The sequence below is a fragment of the Macaca thibetana genome, chromosome 10 (assembly GCF_024542745.1).
Source record: "Macaca thibetana thibetana isolate TM-01 chromosome 10, ASM2454274v1, whole genome shotgun sequence".
NCBI classification, from domain to species: Eukaryota; Metazoa; Chordata; class Mammalia; order Primates; family Cercopithecidae; genus Macaca; species Macaca thibetana.
Genome location: NC_065587.1, coordinates 27,810,951 through 27,823,083, shown reverse-complemented (window position 1 = coordinate 27,823,083; position 12,133 = coordinate 27,810,951). Strand labels below are relative to the sequence as shown.

Here is a 12,133-nt window from a genome sequence, read left to right as displayed (position 1 = left end):
CCATCATTCAGAAGGGAGTCACTAAGCCCTCAGTGCTGTCTTTGTGGATGCTGCCCACCCTCAGCTGAGATGGGGCACAGGGTCTGGGTCTAAATAAAATGGGAAGGCACTGGAAGGTGAAATGTCAGAGGAGGAGGATGTCTGAATTTCATTTAATCTCAACCTCTACTGGTGCAGCATGAAAGAGGAGGCCCAGAGCAAAAGTGTCTTCTCCTGAGACCACACTGTGGACCCCAGGCCCACTGGAGTTGTATTGCATGCTACCTCTCAACGCTTCTGGTATTTCTTCCATCTGTAAGTGTGTGCAATATCTACAGGGAACATCACATCATGAGTTTTATAAGATGTATCTCAAACACACCTCATGAGTTCCCTAGGAAGGAGATGCTAGCATAACCCCCATTGTGCGTGCTGGGAAGGCCCCAATACACCAAAGGAGTTCTCTAGGGTCTCACAACTGCTAAGATAAAGGTTGTTTGACCCAGAACTGTCTCCTTAAAACTGGGACCCTGGTTACATCCAGGTCTTCCCAAGGTGCTGAAGGGGCACACTTTGGCATAATGGTGAAAGGTAAGGAGTTGACAGGGGAGGGTGAGCGGCCAGAAGCCCAATGAGGCCTTGAGTAGGTCTTATGGAAAGGAGGAGCTTACAGGATGGAACCTACAAGATGTGACCTCACTTCCTTGCTGACAGACCCCAACAGAACTTAGAATTCTGGTAACTAGGCACCCATATTATACACACAGCCCCATTTCCAGCTCAGTTGGTAGTCGACACTGGAGAGAACAACATGTTCTCTTGCTGTGTCCCGACGTGCTGTCGACCTCCTCATCGCAGAAGAGGCCAAAACGAGAGTCTTTCTCGAGAATATAGACATTGGTTCAACCCTCACCCTCGACGCCCCTGGCCGTTTGCCAGAAGGCACCCACAGGTAACACAGGACCCAGGGCAGGCCCATCCAGGCCAGGCCTCAGCTGTGTCCATCAGGGCAGCGCTGAGCCCCTCCCCATGTGTTTGGGGGAAACAGGAGAAGAGGGGCCCTCCCTGGACAGGAGCAGGTAGGTTGTTGGGGGTTTGGAGCCTGGTCAGTATGTCAGGTTCACAGCCCAGGCCATGCCTTCAGGATGGGAAGGTGAGTGTCGAGGACACAGTTTGTCTGCTCAGATCTGAATCCCAAGACCTCAACCTGTCATCTGCTGGAGACCTCAACCTTCTCTGGCTGGAGGTCTACGCAGATGCTCCTGTGTGCCAAATCCTGTTGGGGAAGGGGGCGCCAGGGAGGAGTTCTAATGGGGTATCCCAGTATGGGGTCAGCCAGGCAGGACACTGACACGTCTTCGCCTGGCTCACTCTCTTTGCAGAGCTCCACACAGCAGATCAAGCAGGAGCTGTTGGATGGATTCCATTTCTCCACCTTCTTCAAAGAAGGGCAGGGGCCCCCTGCTACCAACCACGGCCAGTGCTGGTCTGGGGTGAGATTGGGCAAAGAAGGGTCTCCACAGACAGGGACTCCAGAAAACCAGGGTGGTTTTTTCAGGGACTCCAGAAAAACCAGGACTCAAACACGAATATGGGGACTCCCTAGGCTCTGTTCTAGGGCTTTCACACTTGAGTGAGCCACTGTCCTCTCCCAAATGAATCTGGCTGCCATTAGTCCCCAGTGGCAACTTGGTTACAGGCAAAGTCCCTTTCACCTATCAGAGGAAGATCAGAGAAAATCCTTCTGTTTTCACTTTCTGCTATGCCAGGAGTATCTCAGCATGTTGCTACAAGAATTGGGTACAATGGTAACACTGTAGCAACATACTCATACTGTTACCATTTTAACTCCCCACCCTAATTGTACGTCTGGCAACCGGCAGCTCCTCTGCCCTGCCAGACCTCCTCCAGGATTTAAAATCCAACACTTCTACACAAACAAGTTGGGGGGGTGGTGATTACAACAAAAGAAGGTGAAGCTACTCTATGCATCTGTGTGTAAAGTGTCATCTCACAGAACACATCCCTGCAGACCCACCAGGCAGGAGCTGTACCCACGCATGTCACTGTAATATTGCTTAAGGGAGGCCATGTTCCACAGTGGGTCAGCCTCTCAGTGCTGGTGGAGCCTGTCGTGATAAAATGTCCTTTCTAGGCAGCCTTTCTACAGGGAGCATAATCCCATGTGTGTCCTAATAGGCTGGAGCAGTTTCCCGGGGCTGCCATAACATGCACGCTGACTGAAGGGCTTAACCACAGAAATCTGGTTCCTCACAGTTCTGGAGACTGGAAGCCCAATGTCAAGCTGTCAGCCTGGCGTGGTTTGTCTGGGCCTCTCTCCTTGCCGTGGAGATGGCTGACTTCTATCTCGGTCAGCACAGGGTCTTCTCTTGAACTTCTCTGTGCGCTGACCACCTCTCCTTGTAAGAACCCCAGGCATATTAACTTAGGGGCCACCCTAATGAACTCACTTCTCCTGAATTACCTCTTGGAGAACTCTGTGTCCAAACACAGTCACATTCTGAGTCTCTGGGGTTGAGAATAGAAACAGTTACATTTGGGGGAGGGGACACAATTCAACCCATAAAATACACAAATCCCCTGCGGAAGACACACACCCGGGAAAGGGAAATCTGGGTGAAAGGATGTGCAGATAGCAAGTTTCAACAGCTCTAGCCAGCTGACTTTCCAAAAGGGCTCCAGCTGCTCACAGGGTCACCAGCAGCCTCTGAAGGTAGCTGCTTCTTTGAACGCAACCTCCCCTGAATACTAACATGTTCTTAACTTTTTGCCAATCTGCTGTCTGTGTGGCAGAGAAAATTACCTTGTTTCATTTCCAGTTTCAAACATACATTTCCGTAACCTTTTACAGCTTCAGTACCTGCCTGTGTTTTCTCTTCCATGAGTCGCCTGGCAGATCCTGGGCCTTGGGATGTGCTTCCTCCCACCCTAGAGTCTTCCGGCATTTTCCCCTTGGCCAGGGCTGGGATGGCCGTAGCTGTTTCTCCAGACTCACATTCATGTTAAAGAACAAAAACAATCATATCCCTTTAAGTCAAAGGGTTCTTCTAGAGCATCTTGTCTGGTGTGCTGTCACTAAAATAAGGAGGGGATGAGACCTCCCCAGGCCCTTCCACTCCATATCAGAAGTGGAGCCTCAGGTGGCCTAGAGGGAATTTCATCCAGTCCTCCCTGTGGAAGGTGCTCTCTTCTGACCTGGGTGCTGCTGAGCAAGCATCTGACATCCAAAAGCCCGTGTCTCCTCTTCTCCACCATGAGGGTGATTTTTGAGGATTGCAGGGATGATGCTCTTCATGCAGGCTGTTGATACAGAGGGTGCTATTGCCCCACAGCTGACATTCACCGTGCCGATGCCTTGAAGGCATGAATCATTTTCTCCTTCTCCATCCTCACATGCAATTTTACTTTGAAAGCCTAGAACCCTTTTCACCATGGGCACCCAGGGTCTCCACATGCACAAGTCCCTGAAGGGTTGGTGCTTTTTGGTGTGAGTTCCAGATCCCGATCCTCTGGGGGTTCATGGTGTTACACTGACTCCCATGTCCCTCCTTGTCCCCCTAGTATGGAAATGAGATCTGCAGGATGCCAACTTTCCAGCCCAGCACAGGGGAGAAGCTGTTGGAGTCCCTGGTTCCAGCCTTTCTAACTAAACCCATCTCCTCCTATGCCACCTGCCTGGGTCCCTCCTGGGACTTTATCACCGTGCCACACTTTTTGGAACTACTGGTTAGAAGGTGAGTGTCCATCCCCTCCAAGGCATGGAGGTGCCTCTGTCCCCTACTGGCTGTGTCTTGAAGATGCACCTCTTGGAGCCTCAGTTGGCTCCTGTGGAACAGGGAGTAGTGAGAACATGAACCTCACAGGGTTCTTGTAGGGACTGATTGATCTAAGACACAGCAAACAAAGGGGTCCCTAGAGCCTAAAACTCTGGACAATCTGCTGTGGGTGCTGTGATTCATGTTTATTCTTTTTCTCTTCCCCCTCACTGAAGCAGCTCTCAGCATTCTGTCTCAATGGCCCATCTCTCTTGCTGTTTGGAAAGGCACATAGAAAGCAAGTCTGCAATGGCATTGCTAAAGGATGTCTGAGTTTCCTTCTGGCTGGACTTTCTCCTTGACACAGACAGAAGAGGGGTCCCTTCATGCTGAAAAAGGAGCCACAGGCCCACTCAGACATCTGGAGAGGCTCACTGGGTTCTCCAATGGTTGGGGTTCACTCATTCAACACATACATACAAAACACCTCATTTGTGCATCGTTCTTCTTGTGACTTGGCCTAATTTCATAAACAAGGCAGATGACAATCCCTGGGCCTCAATTCTACTCAGAGTCAGGTGCTCACAGTAGACAGAATAAACAAATCATATCTACAGAATGTTAGAGGGGAAACCCTCATGGCCTCCTCTACATATGGTGGCATCCTCCCAGATCCTGACTAGAATGACGGAGCCCAACAAGTATAAACTGGGGGGATTTAGGGTTCTGAAGGGCCTCTTCACCCACAAAACATGGGGGGAAATATGTGGACTCTGGCTGGGGAGAGACTAAAGGAGCTCTGGGGTTCATATGTCTTATAATTCCCACAACAAGGCTGACATCTGGGGACTTCCCCTGCAAGGGGCAAATAGTGAGTTCTGTAAATGAAGACTTAGGTCCCTTGCAAAGGAGAGGTGAGGCTGGGGTCACAAGTGGCCACTGAGAGAGCCATCCCCACCACTGTGGCTTCCCAGCTCTCCCTGTCCTCCTCCACCCAACATCTGCCCCTACCCTCCTAACCCCAGGACCAGGGGAACCAAAGCTGGAGCTTTGATGAGCAAGCTGCTCACAAATCTGCCTGGAGCTGAAGTCTTGAGTGCCCAGGTGCACAGTGCTGTGCTCCAGGGCCATTGGAAAGAGAATGTCAGTGGGACGCCGGGGCACACAAGGGTCTGTAGAGCCCTGTTGCATGGCCAGGTCTGCCCCATCCAGGACAGCACTGATGGCTTGGGGTAGGGTGGGGCTGTCCTCTACACAGGCAGCAAGAGGCCAGGGACCCAGAACCACGCAAGGGTGCCCTGGGGGTTGTGTGGGAGAAGGCCAGGCCTCTGACTCAGCTGTCCACTCATCACCAGCACCACCACCTCCATTTTGTTCACCTGGCCCCCTGAAAACACTTCAGTTTGCTGCCAGGCCCTGCAACGGTCATCTTTCTGGATAAAGCTGGCCTTCAGGACCTTCGCCTGGCCTGGACTGGGCGTGGAGGACCATCAGGAAATTGTCCTAGGCCAGTTGGTGCTTCCGGAGCCCAAGGAGGCCAAGCCAGATGGTGAGAAGACTTTCCGGGGGTGGTGTTTTGGGGCTATAATTCCCTTAAATTCCATCCAGGCATTTCTATACTTGGAAATCCCAGTGAAGAGTGACTGGAATGGTGACCTTTTCCAGATCCTGCTTCACCTCCTGGGCAACATGCATTAACAATGCTGGCCCTGGAGCCAGCACCACCACTGCTGGCGGACCTGCGGCCTGCTCTAGAGCCAGAGTCACCTGTAGCCCTGGATGCACCAGGATATCTACATTCAGCATCAGCACCAGCACCAGGGGAAGGGCCCCCTCCAGGAACAGTGCTGGAGCCACAGTCAGCCCCAGAGTCCCCCTGTCCCTGTCCCGGGACTGTCCAGAGCCAACACACTGAGGAGCTGCCGGACATCACGACCTTCCCTCCCAGGCTGCTGGCAGAGCAGCTGACCCTTATGGATGCGGTGAGCAGCTGGGCTTCGCAGGCTGTGCCTCTGGCACCAGCTGTCTCAGGCCAGCCTGTCTCTGAGGAGCGGCCAATGCCCTGGGTCCAGTTTCAGCCCCACTGCTTACCAACCATGGGATCTGGATGAGTTTCCTCACCCACAAGCCTTCCCTGTCTGCATGTGGACAGCAGAGATGGGAAATGACCCGTGCCAGCTGCACAGGGTGACTGTGCAGACTGAACAACAGGGGATGGACTTTCAAGCAGGACAGGGCAGGTGACCACTGAGGGGCAGGCAGGGCCATGGGTCACTCACCCAGCTGCTCAGGAGCCTCACTACCCTCAGCACTTATTAGGTACCTGATGCATACTAGATTCTATGGCAGACACCCAAACAGAGCCCAAGGTTGCAGCTGCTGCAAGGAAACTGCACCAGTAGGGAGAGAAGGAGTAGAGGGCTGATTGGGATGGGAGGAAGATGAGGCCTCAGGATGGGGAGGCCTGAGCCACCTTCTAGTTCTTGGAATGAGGATGGCTTGGGAGAAAATGTCACTCTCTCTTCCCACCCTTGTTGGGTTCTAGGCCATGATGCATTCAGGGCCCTCGGTGGGCAGAAAACCAAACCCAGGGACTCCCACAAGTCTGGAGCATATTTTAAAGCTTTCTGAGCTCAAGCTCAGTTCCTGCCAGACACTGTGGATGACTGTGAGCTCAGTCCCTGCCTGGGACTGTGGGTGACTCTGAGCTGGGGTGTGCTGTGTCCATGACACTCTCCTCCTTCCCCAAAGGATCTGTTCAAGAAGGTGGAGCTCTACGAATGCTTGGGCTCCATCTGGGGCCAACGACATCAGAAGGGGAGTGAGCACGTGGCACCCACAGTTTGTGCCACCATTGCACACTTCAACAGGCTCGCCAACTGTGTCACCACCTCCTGCCTTGGGGACCACAGCATGAGGGTCCAGGATAGGGCCAGGGTGGTGGAGCACTGGATCAAGGTGGCCAGGGTAAGCCATGGTTGGGCCTTGGGATTCCCTCTCTTAAAAATGGGGAACTGCCTCTTCTCCTCCATCGGCTTTCACGATTGGCATCTGTATCTCTAGCCTGAGCCCTACACATTCCCTAGGCCCTTCTTCCCACAGCTTCCCTGACCTTGACCCCCATGGCCCAGTGGTGGCTGCTCACGTCTGACCTGGGACCTTCCTTGGGTTGAACTGAAATCTTTCTAGATGAGTGACATTCACTCAGCCCCAGGTGTACCCTCCTGAGGCTCCCTGGGCCTCTGCTTCATTCAGGAAGGGAGATCTCAGCAGAGGGGACTGAGGCTGAAGTGGGTCGGGCTCCAACTCTGGACCTCACAGCTCACTCTTCCCTCTCCAGGAGTGCCTACGCCTCAACAACTTCTCCGCGGTGCACGCCATCGTCTCTGCTCTGCGCAGCAACCCAATACATCGGCTACACAAGACGTGGGCAGCAGTGTCCAGGTGAGGAGGCTCCCTCCACGGGAGCACCAGTGTTGACTTAGGGACCCATAGGTCTCCCCATGTGCCCTCAACGACTCTGAAAGGTTCTTGGAGACCAGGGACACTGGAGGCAGGGATGGGCTGGTGGGTGTGGTCACTAAGCTGCCCTGGACTCCTAGGCAGGATTTCTAACTCAGGAGTAAGGTTTTTTAACCATCAGGAACAGACTGGAGCCAACTGGAGGCTTTCAGGTGTTTGTACCCAGCAGTGGAACTGTGTCCAGCTGGAAGCTAACTGTGAACACGCAGGGGCTCATGTGAAGTGGAGATGCGCCAGGGGAGGAGCATGACAGTCCCACCCTGGTCCTCTGGAGCCCTTGTCATCAGACGACCCCACTGGAAACTCTCACGCAGGAAGCTGAGATTCACTGGGTTTTCAAACAAAAGGGATTGGAATTCACAAATCTCCCCCGTGATTCCCAAATTTACCCTTTTTTCTTTCTTCTATCAATAGCAAAAGCTCAAAATATCTAAAAGAACTCTGCAAAAAAGACACTGCAGTGAAGAGGGACCTGCTGATCAAGGTACAGTGGAGTCTGGGAGATGTGGGACAAGTGTTTAAGGGTCAGAGGAAAGAGTGAGTTTGGAAGGGCATTGATCCCGGTGTGCAGTGGTTATTTTGTAATGTTTTGACTTACCTACTAAAAGTGGACTTGAAAAATTCCCTCCATGCCTACTTTGGGCAAACAGGAGGAGAGGTGTGTGGGTCGATGGGCACGTGGGGGCACGGGGGCAGCAGGCCCTGGAAATGGGATGTGGCAATGGCTGCTGGGCTTCTGAGTGAGGGTGATGAGCTGCAGCATTAGCAGGACTCTGGCTCCCATGCTGGTCCATGCTGCTGGCATGGAGCTTCTCCAGGCTGGGGGGTGGTCATGGTAGGTGGGACTTTCCTTCTTCCTCAAACTGGCAGCAAATCCTCAGGAAGCCAGGCCTCCGCTGCTGCTTCTGTCTGCAGCGCACCTCCATGGGCAGGGACTGCAGTCCACACTGGGGGAAAGAGGGAACCACAACAGAGGAAGCTCATGTGCCAGGGAGTCCAGTAGACTGCCCAGCTATGGGTCCCAATGGGCAAACTCAGGACAGATGTATGTGTTTGCTGGGACTCCCCACTCTGCCCTTTGCAGACATCTAAAAATGGTCATGTCACAGGATTCTCACCAATTAGCAGTGACACATGCTCATGACAAGTATCTGGGGGATCCATGCATTCCTAGGGGATCCTCCCTGACCAGATCTCAGAAACCTCCATGCAAATGAGAAGGCAACATGTCACCCCACCCAGGATTCTGGAAAACCCTGCCATGTCCGTGAGAGATGTCGCCTCAGGAGGCCACATCTTGAGTGGAGGAAGAGAGTTCTGTGCACGGAACTCCCCTGGGGGATCACTGGAGAGGCCAAACCATGGATTTGGCATGGTGCAAACCCAGTTTGTGTGGCAGAGACTCCAGTGGGGCTCAGATAGGCAGGTGCCACTTAACCAGGTCTCCTAAAATGCCCTGTCCCTTTCCCATCACGACTCTGCAAGGCTGGAGACCTAGACACTCAGAGACTCCAAAGAACAAGACCCTGATGGGTGGTGGTGCTGGGATATGGGGTGAGGGCAGCCGAGACAGAGCCTCCAGGATGGGGAGGAGGTGCCTTCTCTTTTGGGGCCCTGGGGAGTCACTGCCCACTCTTGGTCTCTGTTTCCTTATCTGGAAAATGAAGGGATGCTGAGCCTGTAGTGCAGGCCTCACAGGGTGGAAATGAGGTTCAAGAAAAGAAAGCAATTGGAGGGTGCTCGTGAATGGTTCTTCCTCAGAGGGATGAGGGGGAGAACAATGACAACAGCTACAGGAAACAGTACTCAGGAGGTCCTGTGAGGTAGCTGTGGTTTTCATGGCTCTTTACAGAAAGGAAACAGTCTCAGGGAGGCCCGGCTGCATGAGTGGGTGACACACACAGGGAGTGTGGAGCTGGCCAGTGGTATGAGCACTGTGCCAGGTGACTCACGCCAGTCCCTGGAGATCCAAGTGTGGGGTGGCTGGGGTGTAACTGGGGGAAGGGAGGAGAGCCTCACTGTCCCTGTCCCTGACACCTGGCAGGCGGGGAGCTTTAAGGTGGCCACCCAGGAGAGGAACCCCCAGAGAGCCCAGATGAGGCTACAGAGGCAGAAGGAGGTGAGTGAGACTGTGGCATGGAGGGACCGCAGGGGATCAGAGGACAGGGCTCTTTTCCCCACCAGCTGGAGGCCTCCATATCAACACAGCGGGGGCTTCCTCCCCAGCCCTGCCCTCCTATGGCCACTGGGCCTGGAAAACCTCCATTGGAGAGACCAGAGCAAGGGTCTGGGAAAGCAGAACTCAGAGTGTCCCTAGGGTAAGGCTGGGACCACAGGCCCTTGTGACTTGTTAAAATCCCACCATAGAGGTAACTAGGAGTGATTGCCAGACTTGGAGGTCAGCTGGAATAGAGGAGGCAGGGAATTGGGAAAGGCAGCTGAGGGTCTTCGGCTGCTACAACTGGGAGACCTGGGGACGGGGGTTCTGGGACACAGGGGCTGATGGGATTTCATGGGACAGGGCCTTGGGCAAGCACCTGAGGGTCAATACTCATCACCACTACCCCTCCCACCTCCCCACCCCTCCATGGCACAGGGCGTGGTCCCCTTCCTGGGGGATTTTCTGACTGAGTTACACAGGTTGGATTCAGCCATCCCGGACGATCTGGATGTGAGTGACCCTGGGGCAGCCTGGTTGGGAACCAGGATCCTGAGGCTTGGGAGGACAGGGGCCTGGAAGGAGCCCTTAGATCTTAGCCCTTGGAAAACCTCCTCTCCTGAGAGCCTCACAGCTGCTCCTGTGGGTGGGAGTGTCAGGCCCATCTCATTACCTCTGACTGACAGAGGCTCCATGGCAGTCACCAGTCCCTATCCCTGAGGTGAAGCTGCAGAGCTGCCTGACTGCAGCGCTGCTGAGGTGTGGGCTGAGCTGGACTCAGCCTCTCCCTAGGGTAGTCCCATAATAGGAGGGTGAAATTGAGCCTTTCCAAGGGCAGGCAATTCCAGGGTAACTGAGCACTTTCTTTCTAAGGGAGACCTCAGTTTCTCTGTCTGTCATCTCAAGGGTTGGGGCAGAAGGTCCCTGAGCCTCAGCTCCCATGCCCACTGCCCTAGAGCCCGGAGCCTGAGGCAGGTTCACGTTGTGTCATGTGCACATCCCCTGACCCTGGTGGCCCTGGCAGTAATGCAGCATGGGAAGGGATGGGGTGGGGCTATTGTGGGCCAGGGACCTTTCTGATGGGCTCTATCTGACTTCCAGGGCAACACCAACAAGAGGAGAAAGGTGAGCAGCTGGGACATTCACGTTGGATGAGGTTGGGGATGTGGACGTCACAGTCCACCCTGGACAGGACACTCCCTGGCTCCATCCTCTACATCTTAGGTTTACTGGGAGGGTTTGACACACACAGGAGGAGGAGACCTATCCCAGTGGAGAAAGTGGGAAAGGCACTGGAATGAAAGACCAATTCCTGCAGGAGGGCCTATTTACATCCAACTCTGAGAACAGGCTGGGGGCTGCATGGGGCCCCCTCAGAGAACGGCCCCAGGGACCAGCCCCTTCTCCCTGCCTGCCAAAGGTCCCCTCAGTGTCTTCCACCCAGGCCCTGTCAGCATCCTGTCCTCTGTCTCTAGGAGGTCCGAGTTCTGCAGGAATTGCAGCTACTCCAAGTGGCTGCCATGAATTACAGGCTTCAGCCTCTGGAGAAATTTGTCACTTGTTTCTCAAGAATGGAGCAGCTCAGTGACAAGGAGAGGTGAGGGCCTGGGAGATGGGCAGAGGGTGGGAGAAAGCTCTCCATTTTTTTTTTAACGTGGTCTGGCTCTGTCGCCCAGGCTGCACTGCAGTGTCACCATCTCTGCTCACTGCAACATCTGCCTCCTGGGCTCAAGCCCTTCCTCAGCCTCCAAGCAGCTGGGATTACTGCTATCCACCACCATGTCCGGTTGTTCTCCTGTTGTTGTTCTGGTACAGGTGGGGTTTCACGATGATGTCCAGGCTGGTCTCAAACTCCTGGCCTCAAGCAATCCACCCACCTCAGCCTCCCAAAGTACTGACAGTACAGGTGTCAGCCACCCCACCTGGCCTAGAGGAGGCTCTCCTGTGGACAGCAGCAGAGAGCCTATGGCCATGACTCCACCATCAGCATCAAGCCCTGTTGCATGGGGACTGCTGGGGACCCAGGATTCCAGCTGGTCAGGCAATGAGAGGGGACCTGATGTGTGGCTCATGGTGGCCTCACAGCTGCCTCTCTGTCCTGCAGCCATAAGTTGTCCTGTCAGCTGGAGCCCGAATCCCAGTAGGCTGGAAACATCCTGCAGTGGCTGGGGCCGCACTGGGATGCTGGCCAGAACACCAGCTCTGCATCATCCTTCACCCAGGCCGTGACACCAGGAAACCACATCTAGGTGGCTGGCAGCTCAGCTACATCTTGACCCCACTCCTCAACACCAGCTGCTCCTGCTGGCCAGGATCAGGCCATGGGACTTTTGCATGTCAGGCGGGAAACCATTTTATGTTTATTTTATTTAGTGTGTAAGTAACGGGTTTTTTCCTTAAATTTCGTTAAAATAAAATTTTAAAACACTACTCAGAATGTTCTATAGTGTTGGAATGAGAACAGTAACTCCAGTGCAGTAACCGTATACCAGTCTTTAGGATTCATAGTCTAGCATGTCACATTGAGGCTATGGCTGAACAAGTCATGGAATAGCGTTTGCATTACGCCTGCCAACTGTTCAATGTTTTTCTTCTTTATTCAAATTAATTATTGCTAACTCTGTTTAAGGAAAACAAAAAATAAAACAAACAAACTAAAAAACACTTAAAAACCACAGTATGTCACCCAATCTATGTC

The 12,133-nt window shown here is 53.6% G+C and overlaps 1 protein-coding gene across 1 annotated transcript; it reads left to right on the top strand.

Moving 5' to 3' along the window:
* The first annotated feature begins 786 nt into the window (after nucleotides 1–786).
* Nucleotides 787–11,664, top strand: LOC126929584 (ral-GDS-related protein-like). The gene is made up of 13 exons (XM_050746010.1): nucleotides 787–931; nucleotides 1,362–1,472; nucleotides 3,562–3,734; nucleotides 5,111–5,304; nucleotides 5,421–5,737; nucleotides 6,507–6,722; nucleotides 7,096–7,199; nucleotides 7,692–7,761; nucleotides 9,322–9,396; nucleotides 9,874–9,948; nucleotides 10,537–10,560; nucleotides 10,911–11,032; nucleotides 11,547–11,664. The coding sequence occupies exons 1-13, from the start codon at nucleotides 791–793 to the stop codon at nucleotides 11,662–11,664; spliced, it is 1,740 nt and encodes a 579-aa protein (XP_050601967.1). The 5' UTR covers nucleotides 787–790.
* Nucleotides 11,665–12,133: the final 469 nt, after the last annotated feature.